The sequence below is a fragment of the Vulpes vulpes genome, chromosome 8, assembly GCF_048418805.1.
Source record: "Vulpes vulpes isolate BD-2025 chromosome 8, VulVul3, whole genome shotgun sequence".
NCBI lineage: Eukaryota > Metazoa > Chordata > Mammalia > Carnivora > Canidae > Vulpes > Vulpes vulpes.
Window position 1 is genome coordinate 80,428,110 of NC_132787.1, and position 16,878 is coordinate 80,444,987.

General features: G+C 35.3%; 1 protein-coding gene across 9 annotated transcripts in view; it reads left to right on the top strand.

The window, feature by feature from the left end:
• MAP4K3 (mitogen-activated protein kinase kinase kinase kinase 3) overlaps positions 1-16,878 on the top strand; it is a 183,473-nt gene that overhangs the window by 75,915 nt on the left and 90,680 nt on the right. For 8 of the 9 annotated variants that reach the window (XR_012003160.1, XR_012003161.1, XM_026018984.2 and 5 more), the window contains one exon: positions 16,763-16,853. Coding sequence is in view for 7 of the 9 variants with exons in the window: in XM_026018984.2 (XP_025874769.1) it covers positions 16,763-16,853 (91 nt within the window). In the remaining 2 variants the exon portion in view is untranslated. Of the gene's footprint in view, positions 1-11,089; positions 11,110-16,762; positions 16,854-16,878 lie in introns of those variants that run through there. The other variant, XM_072767245.1, reaches the window with a different exon arrangement.

Genomic DNA, 16,878 nt, shown 5'->3' on the forward strand with positions numbered 1-16,878 from the left:
AAAACTGCTCATTAGTGAAATTCCTGTTCCTGTAATGTTAATTATGCATCCATGTTACCTGTTCTCCAAATTCTCAGAGGATAACAAGTATATATTTGTAAATTATCTTCAGCCTTACTCATAAAGTGGGTAAAAAAAAAACAACAACAACATAGTAATACCAAGACAGATGTTTAATGAGAGGTAGAAGTGCTTTTATAGAAAAGAGAAAAGCAGTACTAAGGTATGTTAGTCCATAATCTCATCCTTTTGCGTAAGTCTTATTGATTCCAAATGTGTCATGCATACTAGTGACTCTTGGTATTTAACATGAAATGGTGCTAACACAAATTTAATATTTATTGCACTCTCATAGAATGCCAGTATAGAAGAAAGTCCAGTTTCCTTTTAAGACTATTGCTTCTAACAAAACATACATTTCCTTGATGTGTTATAAATGGAAATTGTAGTCCCAGTCTTCACAATAAAATATTAGCCCCCTCTTGTTATCTCTTATCTTTTTGATGATAGCCATTCTAACAGGTATGAAGTCATATCTGGTGGTTTTGATTTGCATTTCCCTGATGATTAATGATATTGAACATCTTTTCACATACCCTTTGGCTACTTGTATGTCTTCTTTGGAAAAATATCCATTCAGTTTTTTTGCTCATTTTTTAGATCATACTTTCTTTTCTGTTAACTTGTGTGAGTTCTTTATATTTTTTTGGTTATTAAGTCCTTTTTGGGTATATGATTTGCAGATATTTTCTTCGATTCCATACATAGCCTTTTTATTTTGTTGATTGTTTTCTTTGTTGTTGTGCAGAAGCGTTTTAGCTGTTTATCCTAAAAAAGACGAGATAAATGTTGGTGAGGATGTGGAGAAAGGGAACCCTCATGTACTCACCAATATAAATTGGTGCCACTACTGTGGAAAACAGTTTAGAGGTTCCTCAAAAAATTAAGAATAGAAATTCTGCACTATCTAGCAGTCCGGCTTCTGGGTATATATCCCAAGGATGTGAAAATAGGATATTGAAGGATGGCTGCACTCTTATTTTTACTGTAGCATTAATTTTACCGTAGTGAAAATTTGGAAACCACCTACATGTCTGTTGATGATGAATGGACAAAGGAAGATGTAGTGTATACATTCACAGTGGAGGGTTATTCTGCTACCAGAAAGAAGGAGATGCTGTCAATTGCAGCAACATGGATGGACCTTGCAGGCCTTATGCTAAGTGAAATAAGTTAGACACAGATACTGCACAGTATCACTTACATGTAGAATCTTAAAAAATGAAAACAAAAAAAGGTCAAACTCCTAGAAACAAAGCATAGAAAAGTGGTTTGCCTGGGGATGGGAGGTGGGGATATAGTGAAAGGTTGGTAAAAGGGTATAATAAAAAGGAAACAAAATTAGCTCACAATGCAAATTCTGTATATTGTTATGAAAAAGAGTAGAAAACAATACTTGCACTTAACAACAAAGCCCCAGAATATTTGAAACAAAACTAACAAAAGGAGAGAGAAATAGACAATAAAAATTGGAAACTGTAATACTCCACTTTTAATAATTAGTAGTACAGCTAGGCAGAAGATTCACAAGGAAATAGAAATGCTATAAAGCAAGTAGACCTGATACATATATAGAATACTCCAGCCAGTAGTACAGAACACATGCTCTTCTCAAGCAAACATAAAGTATTCTCCAGAATAAACCATATTATGGTCATAAAACAGGTCTCAATAAGTTTAAAAGAATTAAAATCATACAAAGTACATTCTTCAAGAGTACTATTAAGTTAGAAATTAGTGACATGGGGAAATTTGGGAAAGTCACAAATATATGGAAATTAAACAACACTCTTAATGACTCAAAAGAAATCATAAGGGAAATTAGGAAGTACTTCAAGAGGAATAAAAAATGAAAATACAGTGTATGAAAACTTATGCAGCCAAAGCAGTGCTTAGAGGGGAACTTATAGCTGTTGATGCCTATATTAAAAAAGAAAGTTTCAAATTAATAAGCTAATTTCCACTTTAAGAAATGAAAACAAAAAAGGGAAGAAATTAAAAAGTAACAGATTAAACCAAAGACAAACATAAGGAAAGAAATGATAAAGATTAGATTGGAGATAAAATAGATTATAGAACAATAGAGAAAATCAGGGTAGCTGAAAATTAGTTCTTTGAAAAGATCAACAAAATTGACAGATCTTTAGTTCAGCCAAGGAAAAAGAAGATTAAAATTACTAAAATCAAGAAGGAAAGGAGGGATATTACTGCTGAACTTATAGAAATAAAAAGGATTATGAACATACTATGAACACCTGAATGCCAACAAGTTAGATACATGGGTGAAATGGATAAATTCCTAAAAAGACACATCATTAAAACTGATTCAAGAAGGAGTGGAAAATTTGAATAGACCCATAACAAGTTGAAATTAGTAACCAGAAAAGGGATGTTCCTGGAAAAAACTCAAGAACAGATGTCTTTACTGGTGAATTCTACTAAATGTTTAAATATTGGTACTTCACAATTCCCTTCCACCCCCCAAAAAAGGAAAGGAACTCAGGAACTACTCATTCCAGGAGGTCAGTATTGCCTTGCTATCAAACCAAACAAAGACTTAACAAGAAAACTACAGACCTCCACAAAAGCATAGCAGAACACATCTAGCAACGTATAAAAAAAGACTGTATACATAACCAAGTGGCATTTATCCCATGAATGCAAAATTGGTTTAACATCTGAAAATCAGTTACTGTAGTACACCATATTAATAGAATAAGAACAAAAATCATCTCAACAATGCAGAAAAGAAGATTGACAAAATCCAAAACCCTTTCATGATTAAAAAAAAAAAAAAAAAAACTAAACAGACTAGAAATACAAAGGAACTTCCTCAACCTGATAAAGTGCATGTATAAAACACCCACAGTTAGCAATCATGCTTAATGATGAAAAGCAAAGATGCCTTTCTCTCCTATCAGGGACAAGATAAGGCACACTTTCACCATATCTGTTCATCATTGTAGATCTTCCTAGGACAGTTAGGAAAAAGAAATAAGAGGCATTGAGATTAGAAAGGAAAATGTAAAATTATCTGTAGGTAATATGATCTTGTATCTAGAAAATCTTAAGGAATCCACTAAAATATAATTAAAACTAATAACAGATTCAGTAAGGTTGCATGATACAAGATCAGTATACAAAGAATCAATTTTATTTCTATAAACAAGCAGTGACATTCTGAACGTGACTTTGTAATTTTAATTAGAATAGCGTCAAATTAAGATTAAGTACTAAACTAAGATTAACATAATAAAGGGGGTCCGAAGCACCGGAGTCAAGGCACCGAAAGTCAGGCCCCATTTTGCATTTGACCGAAGTCCACAGGGCCACACATCCCATGCAGCACAGTGACCAGTAACTCAGTGCTTAGGGTGGTCATCCGTTTCTGCTGGCATTTATTTATGTTTCTCAACTTAAAGGAATCCTTTATTCCTTAGAACATTTTCCCCAAATATGTAACATTGAAATTTCTAAAAGCATGAATCACTGACTTTTTAAAAGAACACACTTGAAAATGAAATATTTTTACAAAAATACTGTAACCAAATGGTGGGGGCCCTGCCTGGGCTATCACATAGAAAATCATGGTTTTAAAATGTCAAAAAAATCCGTTCAAACATTAAATATATATGTGTATATATATATAACTAATGGACAATTTAGATATAAATTTAATAAATTTAATAAAAGAAACATAAGACTTGTACATTGAAAACTACAAAACACTATTTTTTTTTTTTAATTTTTATTTATTTATGATAGTCACACAGAGAGAGAGAGAGAGGCAGAGATACAGGCAGAGGGAGAAGCAGGCTCCATGCACCGGGAGCCTGACGTGGGATTCGATCCCGGGTCTCCAGGATCACGCCCTGGGCCAAAGGCAGGCGCCAAACCGCTGCGCCACCCAGGGATCCCTACAAAACACTATTGAAAGAAGATCTGAATGGGAAGACCTTCCATAGTTATAGATAGAAGACTTAATATTATTAAGATGGCAGAACTTGTAAAATTGACACACAGATTCAACACAGTTTCTCTCAAAATCCCAACTCGTTTTTTGGCAGAAATTGACAAGCTGACCCTAAAAATTATGGAAATGCAAGGGACTCAGAATTGTTAAAATAGTCTTGAAAAAAAGAACAAAGTTGAAGGGCTTATTATACTGCTCCAATTTTGGAAGTTATTACAAAGCTGCAGTAATCAAGACAGTGTGGTCTTGATTGGCATAAGGATAGACCTATATATAGATCAGTGGAATAGCATTGAGCATCCAGAGTGTTATGGTCGTGATTTTTGAGAAATTACTTTTCTTCACCACTTTTTTTTTTTAAATTTCTCATGTGTTTTATTAAAGATTCCAAGATACCTTTTCTTTTACTTGTGTCTGTTGGCCATTTGTATGCCTTCTTTGGAGAAATGTCTATTCATGTCTTCTGCCCATTTCTTGATTGGATTATTTGTTTTTTGGCTGTTGAGTTTGGTCAAAGTTCTTTATATATTTTGGATACTAACCCTTTATTAGATGAGACATTTGCAAATATCTTCTACCATCCTGTCAGTTGTCTTTTTCTTTAAAACCTGTGTATCTCCTGAATTCAGCATCTTTTGTGGAGAAATTAATGCATAATAAAGAAACCAAAAGATAAACAAGCAAATGAACTCCTCTTTCTAAATAACATCAAGTGAAGTTTAATTAGCAAGTTGTTCTTCACACATATAAAATGGAGATGGGAATCTCAGGTAACTAATGGACAAAATAAAAATTTGCTTGTTTATCAGGCTAGTATAAAAGACACAAAGCCTGTTTTCAAACAATATTTCTCCCAAGAATGGTGTGGTTGGAAAGTGTCATAAACCCGTCTTTGACTATGGCTTGCTTATATCCTGAGAAACTTGGCACTTGAAAATCATAGACCAGCAGAAACTTAGCTGTGTGTAATTGTATCAGCAAGAGTAAAATATCCTACTCTTGTCTGGAGAATCTGAAGTCATTTTGATATAGAGGAGCAATCTTGATTTACAGGTGAGATGCACAGTCTCAGATAAGGGGTTTCTGGATACATCATCAAAATATATCTTAACTTGGTAGTTGCAAAGGAAAGAGAACATTGGGTTCACTTTGTAGTCCAGTCCTGAATTAGACCCCTTTACATACAGCTCTGCTTTGCTCTAAGCCTATCACAACGCTACTTCATTTAAATTTCACCTAAACTCCACTCCTCCTCAAATCTTACAATAACTGTTATCTTTTCCTTTGTTTTGTGAGATGGCTGAAGATTCCCCTGGTGTGCAGTCTCCCTCCATTGCCATGCATCAGTAAATCTGTTTATCTGACCACAGGTTTATTCCTGTGGTCTTTAACCCGGTTGGGCTAGCACACTGCCGACTCTCAGAGACTTATTTTAAAAGAAAACTTAAAGTAAATCAGGATGAGAGCTCATGGCAGAGCTTGCTAGTAGAACACTTCACCTTCCAGTTCTTAGAAGGTGTTACAAGTACCTGCATCATGAGTCTTGAGTCTTTTTTTTTTTTTCTTTGTGTGTTTTAAGATCAGTTTTAGAGCCACAAGGAACTCTTTAGGTTATCTTTCTCAGTGGTTGTCAGATGTTTCACAACTTTGAAAACTTTTGTCATAGAAAATATGTGGCGACAGGGAAGTTCTATTTGAACTATCTCTTAAGCCTGACTCTCAAATTTCCTGTTGTGAAAAAGGAGGTACTGCATTTATAATTCACCCACACTCACACATCTTATTTGTGAATCTGGTTCCTCTGATTCTTGGCTCATTGTTTACTTTTTCCACACTAGAAAATAGGATTTAATTACAGTTACTTCTAATTACTCATTCGTGCTATTGCTTGCAGCACCAGTTTTTAAAGTAGAATGTAAATGCAGATAACACTGATTAATTAGGTAGCAGCTCAGAGAAACTCTCATTTCTTCTAAATAGGGAAACTCATTTCTTTTTCAACACAATGAAATGTATAGAGATTGATGAGCAGGGAAGTTCGTAGTATGAAGAATAGGGTATTCTGTTTGGTTTCTACAAGAGCCGCATTTATGAGATTGTAGAGCAAAATTTTGCAAGTGTGAAAGTCACTGGGAAGACCTCATTCCCTGAGTTTTTAATGGATCTCCACAGTTAGGTCTTAGAAATTTTTTTTCCCATCACCTTTTGACATTAATTCTTTCATCCCTGAGAGGTAGAAGAGGTGCTTTTCCCCCTTTATTTTCATCATAGAGTCGAAGACACCAGGGAAATTACTTATCTGGCTCCTTTTCCAATCTCCCTGGAGTGCTTTATAGTAGATCCCTTACTACCAGTTGTTTACTCAGTGCTGCACTGTTTATTGCCATCATGAAGAGAGTCATTGTTACATCATTTGTGATAATTACTTTTCAAAGATTATTCATGGATTGCTTAGTTACTCTTTAATATATTAGAGACATGTTGTGGGCTTGAGGCTGACTATACGGGACAGACTAGGTATTCACACTTTGAAGGGTAATACTCAAAAATTTAAAAAACAAATAACAAAGGACTATTGTATATATCTACCATTTCTTCCTCATTTCCAGTCCTGTGTATCTGTTCAGTGGATTTAACTACATAAGTATTTATTTAGCACTCCATTCAGTTAGAATAGGAGATACAAAGTTGGGGTTCTTGCCTTCAAGGAGCTTGTTACCCATTGTGAAAATTAACTAGAGTGTTTATGTAGCAACCAGATTATAGGGATTCACTCATTGAGCCAAGTGTGCGTATATATGAATTCTGCCGGCAGGAAGGAATGGGGGTAGCTGTGATTAGAGAAACTTCATCAGGGCAGCCCCCGTGGCACAGTGGTTTAGAGCCGCCTGCAGCTTGGGGTGTGATCCTGGAGACCAGGGATCGAGTCCCACGTCAGGCTCCCTGCATGGAGCCTGCTTCTCCCTCTGCCTGTATCTCTGCTCTCTCTCTCTCTCTCTCTCTGAATAAATAAATAAAATCTTTAAAAAGAAAAAAGAAAAACTTAATCACTTCCCAGGTCAATGAATAGCTGGCTTTGTTTACTCTGTAAATGCTCTAGATAGGGAGTATCTAGGCAAGATGCTATGTGAGGGAACATGAATAGAACAGAGTTGCTCATCTATCCTGATTCTTTGGGTGAGTTCCATAGAGATTGTGAGGTTCATTTCGCTTGGTATAATTAGGAAAGGGAACAGTTCAGTTGAGCCTCCAAGACTGGCTGGGATTTTGCTAGCTATAGGAGAATGGAGCATATTTCATATGAGGGTCATGTGAAAGCAAAGGTGATGTTGGCCTACTAGGCCTGTTTGGGAAATAAGACCAGAGTGATATGCTCTGTTTGGTTATGGTTGGGAAATAAGATGTGAAAAGCAGATTGATAATAGTTAATGGAGAACTGTAAATAGTAGCCCAAAGATTTAGACTTCTCCCTGTGGACTGTGGGTTTTTTTTTTTTTTTTTTTTTTACAGATTGGTACACGGGTCACTGTAGATTCAGAAGAGAGACCCTGTGGGTAAGAAGACCTATTACACTTAACAGCATCCACAGTTGAGTGGCATGGAAGGCAGAGCTGCCTACATGAGATTTTAGGCTGGAATAAGACAATAGGACTGAAACATGACTGGCAGGTTACTATGGAGAGGTGCCCTATACATCCACATTGAGGTCATGGGGAGAATAGTTTTGCTATAATGTTTTGATTTTAGAGACTGATATTTTCTTAAGTTTTATTCAACTGTGGTTTATCCCTATATAGCCTCGGGATCGGGAGCCACTAGAAAATTTTATTTTTAAATCAAGCTTTACGAGGGAAAACCAGAAAGTTAGAGAGTTTGAACAAATTCAAAGTTTGAGAACTATCTCTAACAATAGGATTGTGGCTCTTGTTGGTAAGCATGATAAAGAAGGAGAAATCATTGCCCGTTATATTCTTCACTATATTCACTACCATGATTTATGTTTCCTTTTTCTGTTCTTACTTCAGAATGTTTTTCGAGCTTACTACAGGCCCACTTTATATAAACTCTAGGTATGCTGCTATAACTTTTAATAAAGTAGGAAGGATATAAACCAGAGGACTTGTACTGAGAATTCACTTCTGAGTTATGGGTATCTACTTTATTTTGAATCTTCCATGAGAGCTATATTGATAAACCAGGCTCTCCAAAAAAGAGCTGGATCCAGGTAAGAGAAAAGGACCTAGCAGGTTAGTCAGGAATTTCAGGTTAAGCCACTACCTGGAGACCATCTGTTTATATTGGGAAATGTTTTCTCAAATATTTCTTTAAAATGAAAAGGGAGTAGAATTTTATTGTTTGGGTGTGGGAAAAAAAATCTTACTCTTTTTATGTATGTAGCACAGACACAAACACATGCATAGTATCTGTGTCATTAAAATTTCCTTGGGAGAGGCCATTAGGAAAACAAGATTGTTGCTTGTTCTTTTCATGTTATATTCAAGAATAATTGCCAACAACATTATGAAGTTTTCCCCCAGTGTTTTCTTTTAGGAGTTTTAGGTTTTGAGTTACGTCCTTAATCCATTTTGAGTTTATTTTTGTGTGTGGTGTAAGATAAAGATCCACTTTCATTTTTCAGCGTGTTGATATCCAGTTTTTCCAGCACCATTTATTGGAGAGACTGTTCTATCCCCATTCTGTAGTCTTGTTGCCCTTGTTCAAAATCAATTGGCCATATATGTGTGGGTTTATTTCTGTGCTCTCTATTCTGTTTCATTGGTCTGTATGTTCGTGTTTATGTGAATACCATTTTAAGTACTGTAACTTTGTAGTATGTTTTGAAATCAAGAAATGTGAGGACTGCAGCTTGGTTCTTTTTTCTCAAGATTGTTCTGAATATTCAGGATCCTTTGTGATGGTTTCATATGACTTTTAGGATTGTTTTTTCTTTCTCTGCAAAAAATGCCACTGAGATTTCTGCATTGAATCTATAGATCACTTTAGATAGTAAGGACACTATCCTTACTTTATAGGGATAACAATATAAAGTCAGTATAACAATATAAAGTCTTCCAGTCTATGAATATGGGATATCTTTCCATTTATTCATTTCTTTCAGCAATATTTGGTACTTGTTAGTGTACAAGTCTTTCACTCCCTTGGTTAAGCTTATTTCTAAGTATTTTATTCTTTTTGGTGAGATTATAATTGAGATTTTCCTTAACTTTTTTTTCAGATTATTCATTGCTTGAGTATGTAACACTACTAATTTTTGTGTGTTTTTATATTCTGCAACTTTGATGAATTCATTTTTTTTTAATTTTTTATTTATTTATGATAGTCACAGAGAGAGAGAGAGAGGCAGAGACACAGGCGGAGGGAGAAGCAGGCTCCATGCACCGGGAGCCTGATGTGGGACTCGATCCCGGGTCTCCAGGATCGTGCCCTGGGCCAAAGGCAGGCGCCAAACCGCTGCGCCACCCAGGGATCCCGATGAATTCATTTTTTTAGTGCTTACAATTGTCTTATGAAATCTTCAGGGTTTTTTTTTTTTTTTCTAACCTATAAGATCATGTCAGCTGTAAACAGATAATTTGACTTATCCCTTTCCAGTTCAGATGCTTTATTTCTTTTCCTTATCTCTGGCAGAGGACATTTAACATGATCCAGGGTAGGTAAAGAATAAAAAAATATGAGAATTCTTTTGGATATATGAATTCTTTTTTTTTTTTTGCCAGGGGGTATATGAATTCTTAAGTAAGAACTACTTATTTTAAAGTAATACCAATTACAAAATGGTTCTCCCATTTTTATTTTTTCTGATGAATATAATTTTAATTTTTTTATGTTCAATTGGTATTTTGATTGGTAATACCTTAATTCAGGAATTAATCCATGAGTCAGTTGCAGTCTTTACCATAGTAAATTCTTCTATTCAAAAGTGAAGTATTAGGGGGCGTCTGGGTGGCTCAGTCAGTTAAGCATCCCCCAGGATCCTGGGGTCCTGGGATCGAGCCTCACATTGGGATCCCTGCTCAGCGAGGTGTCTGCTTCTCCCTGTCTCCCTGCTCTTACTCTTTCTCAGTCAAGTAAATAAATAAAACCTTAAAAAAAAAATTTTTTTTTTAAGGTGAAGTGTTAGAGTGCCTAGGTAGCTTGTTTGGTTAGGCATCCGACTCTTGATTTCAGCTCAGATCATGATCTCAGAGTTATGAGATTGAGCCCTCTGTTGGACTCTGCACTGAGTATGGAGTCTGCTTGAGATTCTCTCTCCCCCTCTCCCCACCTCCTTCACATTCACATACTATCTCTTTAAAAAAAAAAAAAAATTGAAATGTCTTTCCAGTTTTTGGATCTTTTATCCCCCAAAATGCTTTATTTATGGCCTACACATTTTAAAGCTTATCCTTGGATATGTATTTTTTTTTTAAACATTTTATTTATTTATTCATGAGAGAGAGAGAAGAGAGTCAGAGACACAGGCAGAGGGAGAAGCAGGCTCCATGCAAGGAACCCGATGTGGGACTTGATCCCAGGTCCCCAGGATCACGCCCTGGGCCAAAGGCGGGCGCCAAACCGCTGAGCCACCCAGGGATCCCCCTAGATATGTAATTTAATTTGATATATTCTAAGTTAACAAATTAGAATTTTTCTTTCTTTCTTTCTTTTTAAATAACTCGTTGTTTTCCCAATTGATTTCTGTTTGCTTGCTTTCCAGGAATGTAATCATATATACTGCAAATAATGAGAATTTTGTATCTTTACTATTTATCCACCTTATTTTTTTCTCTTGTGGATTTTAGCTGCTTAGTACTTGTAGAATTATTCGTTGACTCATTCATATTCAGTGTCCCATCATGTGTTAGGGGACATAATGAATAAGTAGACATATAGTATGTTAGATATGGTTAAATACTATAGAGAAACCAGAGCAGTAAGGGTGTTTGTGGAGTTGTGATTATGGGTTGCTGTTTTATATAGGAATATCAGAGAAGATCTCACCTTGAAGGCAACAGTTGAGTAGAGACCTGAAAGAAGTGAGGAAGCAACCATCTGGGTGGAAAAGAGCTCTTCAGGTAGTATGAGTAGAAACTGTAAAGGCTGAGAGTCAGAAGCTTGTTATGGTATTCAATGAAAAGCAAGGAGGACTTCTGTGGCTGAAGTAGAGTGAAAGGGGAAAATAGTAGGAAAAATAATGTAAAATTGTAAATAACAAATCCTACTAGGTGGTCGTAATAGCAGATAATGGTAATGAGCATGTGTGAAGCCTTGTTCTAAGTATTTTAAGTGTTTTTCATCTAATCCTTACAATAACCTCAAGGGGGGAGGCATTATTATCTCCATTTTATGAGGAGCCTGAATTCAGAAAAAGAGAATATGAATGAATTTGCCTAAGATCGTACAACTAGAAAGTTGTAAAATCAGGTTTCATAGATCAGTATTTTGATTCCAAAGTACATATCTTTATCATGACAGTGTGCTAGATATGGTGAGTCCAGTACAAATTTTATGCCCCCTGTATGTTTATTAAAGTCAAGGAAAGTCTTGTTCATTTCTAGAACTACCTATAGTCTCTAGCACATTCTTTTTTACATAATACTTGGTGCTCAGTGTATGGTGGTGGTTGAATATGTTCTCAGGAGAGACTATCCAGAGAATAACTTTATCCAAATTAAAGCATCAGATATTTTCACAAATAATATATATATACACAAATGTACATTCACACACGTAGCTCTTCATAGTTATAAGTTGGAAGGTAAATCATCTCTATTACAAGTTGAGAAAACTTTTAAAATCTTAAAAAGTGACATTAAAAGCAATATTAATTCTAATTTGCTCTGTTACTGTGTTAAATTACTGTTGATAATGAAAATTATTTCATCATGACATTTGTCAGCTTATTAGGGTTGTGAAGATGTTAAACATTTAGAAGAGAGACATAAAGATAACTAAAGGAAAATAAAGCAAAGTAACAAAATAGGGAAATAGGAAACAAAATAAGAAAACAAAGGGAAATTGTAGATGACTTGTAAATTTATGTTTACTTCACTGGGACAGAACTAAGGAAATAGTATATACAGTTGACAAATAAACTAAGACTTGGTTCCCTGAAAACATGAACGTAATGGACTGTTGGTTCACCTCCCAATACAGATAATCCTTCAGTTGTCCTGGTTTGGTTTTCAAATAACCTCTACTTCTATTTAGTGTAAAGAGACATGTCAGCTGCCTTCATATAAAGACTTAGAATTAAATGCATAAGCTGTTACACAGAGCAAAATGACAGTTCTGCCTCCTAACCATTAGTTCTGTTTTGACAGCTTCACTGTATTTATCCAAACAACAGTACATGTATAATTCTTTTATTGAATTTTTGTTATAATTTTATTAAAAAAGCAGGTGAGTAGTTTATTAATTCAAAATGCTTATGTTAATGTAAGAAGAGTAGGTTTTATAAATGTGGCTAGTTTACACCAGTGAAAATAATTAGGTATACCAAAATGGCAGTCAGTTGAATATGCATTCAATTTAAGATTATGTATTATTTTGTCAAAAAAGAAAGAATTTTATGAACTGTTGGAAATTCAGTGATTGTCAGTTCGTATCTAAAAGGCAAGGAGGTATTAGAGGTTCTGTGTTCCATTGTAGCTTTCACCCCCATGACATTCAAATCTCCTCTTTTATTCTCATACATATGGCTAAATATAGCTGTTTACAGGCAAGCATTATCTACCAAATAGAGAGAAATGCCTATAATCTGGTTCTGTACTCTATCAAATAGAGGGACTAATCTTGTTAATCCACGAAAACTTTTTTAAAGCACCTACTATGGTTTGGTTTGGACAACCTTTTTTTTTTTTTTTTTTTTTTTTTTTACAAATGGATGGTAGTTATTATATCAGCATAGGATAATGTTTACTATAATAACTAGAACTTATGAGTGACTTAATATAATAAAGTTTTATTTTAAGTTTATATAATAGTTCAGTGCAGATGCTTAATGTGTTGGATGACTTTGTTCCTTTTAGTGACTTGGGGACCCAGACTTCTTGTATTTCCTAGGGCCTCACAGTGTTATGTAGTTTGCTTATAGGTAAATAAATAGTGGGATAAGTACATTTTACTTTTGCTCACTTTGCATTGGCAGGAACTAGTCTCTTAGGCACATTAGTGTTCACCTTGAGGGGAGAGTTGTCTTTGACTGCCACCAGTAACTTGTACACAATGGAAGGGAGAACACTGATTATTTGTGAATGGCTAGCCAGTTCTGTCACAATAATAGTAATGGTGATAGTAATAGTGTATTAGTTTCCTGTGGCTACTGTAACGGATTACCACCAACTTGGTGCCTGGAAAAGCACAATTTATTCTCTTAGAGTTCTGGAACTCTGAAATCCAAAGTGAGTGTCACTGGTCAAGATCCAGGTGTCAATAGGGCTGCATTCCCTCTGGAGACTTTAAGGGGGATTGCGTTTCCTTGTCTTTTCCAACTTTTAGAGCTGTACTCCCTGTATTCCTTTAATTCTTGGCCTCTTCCTCTATCTTCAAAGCATAATATTTTGCTTCTTGTCTTCTTATACTCCAGTCTCCCTCTGATTCCCTCTTGCAAGTACACTAGTAATTACATTTAAATAATTCAGGATAATTTCCCTATCTCAAGTTCCATAATTTCATCACATTTGCAAAATCCTTTCTGCCACATAAGGTAATATCACAAGTTTTAGGGATTAGGACTTTTCTACTTTTGGGGCTATTATTTAGCCTGCTGCAAATAATTAACATTTATTGAACACTAAATATATGTCATGTTTATTCTAAGAACTTCTCAAGTCTTTGTATTTTTTTGTTTACTTGGATTTATTTGTGATCTGCTCTGCTTGTAGGCTTGCCTGTTTTTCTCAATTAGGGTTTCTTTCTGTCTTCCTGTCTGCCTACCTACCTACTTGCCTGCTTGCCTTTCTTTCTGCCATTTTTTGGCAGATGTATTCTTCACTTTAATGTCTAAAAATTTAATCAAAAATCCTAGACTTTCAGAATTGGAAAGAATTTTTAGAGATTATGTATCTAGCCTAACCATACTGTTCTACAGTATCCAATTAAGTGTGCTAGTTGCTAGTTATTTTGGGTGGGGGTACCTGTTTATTCTTTGGAGTATATTTCTCTGGAGCTTTGAAGAAAGTACTTTAAAACTATTAGGCTCTTTTGGATTATTGCCATATACAAACTCTTTTCTTTTTTCTTGCCCAAATTTGGCTTTTTCAGTTACCTTCAAAAATTGAACTGTGGGGCTCCTGGGTGGCTTAGGGGTTGAGCATCTGCCTTCTGTTTAGGTCATGGTCCTGGGGTCCTGGGATCAGTCCCTCATCAGGCTCTCTATAGGGAACCTGCTTCTCTCTCTGCCTATTTCTCTGCCTCTGTGTGTGTCTCATGAATAAATAAGTAAATAAAGTCTTTAAAAAAAGATTGAGCTGTGGATTTTTTTTCTATGAAAATTTTTTCCCACAAAAATTTGAATTTAACTTGGGCATCATAGTCACATAGAAAATGACTTCATAGGAAAATAGGAAGCACTTTGGTTTAACACCTTTTCCTGGGAAAGATGTAGTTGAAGACTTAAAGCCATTCACAGACTTTTGTTAAACACAGAAGTAGCAAATAAACAATCAGTTGTATAAGCGTGGTTAATAACTGGTTGAAATTAAACCAAAAAACAGACATTTTTGATTTAGAGTCAACATGTAGAGGAATTATCTTGTATCATAGATTTATTTAGGCAACAGTTTTATTGCTTACATATTAGTTGCTAGGGATACAAAAATGATTAAGACGTAGTCCTCTCTTAGAGGATATAATATTCTAGTGAGAATGTAGCCATTCAGACATTGATGCAGTGTCATATGTGCAAAGATCATGTGACGCTTACAGTTGTAACAGAAACCACAACTCAGGGTAGTTTAAACAGTTCAGGGAATTTATTGATCATGTGCAGGTGTATCTGAAGCTTACAGAGGCAGATGAGGCTTGCTATAGAGGCTCAGGTGAGCCTTCCTCCTTCCCATTTTCCTGTTTCTCCCCCCTGGTTTTTGCCGATCAACTTTGTTCTAAAGCTGGCTCCCTTTAAATTGTGCAGTGAATACCCCCCAGAAAGAGAGTTGCTATCCTTAACCATCAAGCTAAAGTCCTAGAGTTTATTCTGACTGGATTAACTTTGATCTCATGTTTCCTTCACTATTTCCAGTCAAGTACAATTGAGAGGAAGGTGAAGAACTTTCAAAATATTTAGTATATCCCTGAAAATCGATATTAGTTTATTTGGCTTTTTTTCATTCCTAATTAGTTTTTTGTTGTTATTGTTGTTATTTCTAACTGGATTTTTCTTAATATAATGAAAATCAGGAATTCTTAATGGTGTGAAGTAAACTCAGAAGAGGATTATAGTTCATTCAGTGGTTTTCTTCTGAAATTTTGGAAGCATAAAAATTTCCTGTTTTTCTTCCTTTGGAAATCTTTGATTTTTGTACTCACTTCATTGCTGAAATTAAGAACCTGACATACTGTCTTTTCTCTGTTACTTCTTCCCTTGTAACTGGGGCAGTGAGATGAGTTTTGACACTGGCTTCAAATGGTTCATGGGTAGGCTACTTTAAGTCTCAGTTTATAGTACGAAAATGCCAAGGCAAGAAAATCTCAGGGCTTCCATAATGACCTAATAGGATTTGTGCTGTAACTTAGGAAACCTTTTTCCTTACTTTGCCACTAATATATATTTAATCAGGCTGTTCATAGTTTATAATGCTTTAAAAACTGAATTAGTGGTGCAGAGCTACTTTCATTTAAATGATAAGTACTTCCATTTGTTCTTTCTGCATAGTCTCTGGTTCACCACATTTGCATTCACTGTAGTTCTGTTTCTCTCTATCACAAGTGTTCTTTCAAGAGCCAGAGCATGTGATACTGCTATAGGATTGCCAGATCTTATTTTGAAGAATTTGGGCAAGAAGGGAGTAGAAGGAGAGAGATTATTTACTAATAGTCCCACCAGGCTAAATACAATCCAGTTCTGCATCCCAGTACAGTAGGAACAAGGCCCTTGCATCCAGGAGAAGCCTGTGTATGTGGGCCATCAGGTAATCCAGTACTGCTGGAGTGTAGGCCTCACAGCTCAAGAACTTGTGGAGGTATATTTGATACTCCTGGTGTATACGGGTTCCTACCCTAACATTTAATTTAGCACAAGCTAAAATTGTACTAAAATTGTGCTAAAATTTTATTAAATGTTATTTGGTGATGAAAGAAAAAAGCCATGTATGTTTTCCAATGGATTATATGATGATTATATCCAAGACATAATACTAATAATAGCAAATGCTTATATAGCACTTACTCTGTACCGGGCACTGTTCTAAGCATTTTGCATATATTAGCCCATTTAACTTTTCCAACAGCCCTATGAGGTAAGTTATTTTTATCCCCGTTTTACAGAGGATGAAATTGGCACAGAAAAGTCAAGTAACTTGCTCAAGTTCACATAGCTTAGTAAGAGACACAGAGTTAGTATTTGATTCTAGATAGTCTAGAACTATAGAGTTCAGACTTTTAATCGCTGTGCTTTCTGTCAGGACTGAAACTATAGTAAATAAAACATCAACATTATTTTGTTTTCCAACAAATTGACATTTTGAACCTTATCTACTATATATTCAACATGCTTGTTTTTTATTCTAGGAGAAGACTTTGCAGTTGTACAGCAAGAAATTATTATGATGAAAGACTGTAAACACCCAAATATTGTTGCTTATTTTGGAAGCTATCTCAGGTACATTGTTTTGTTTCCTATCACC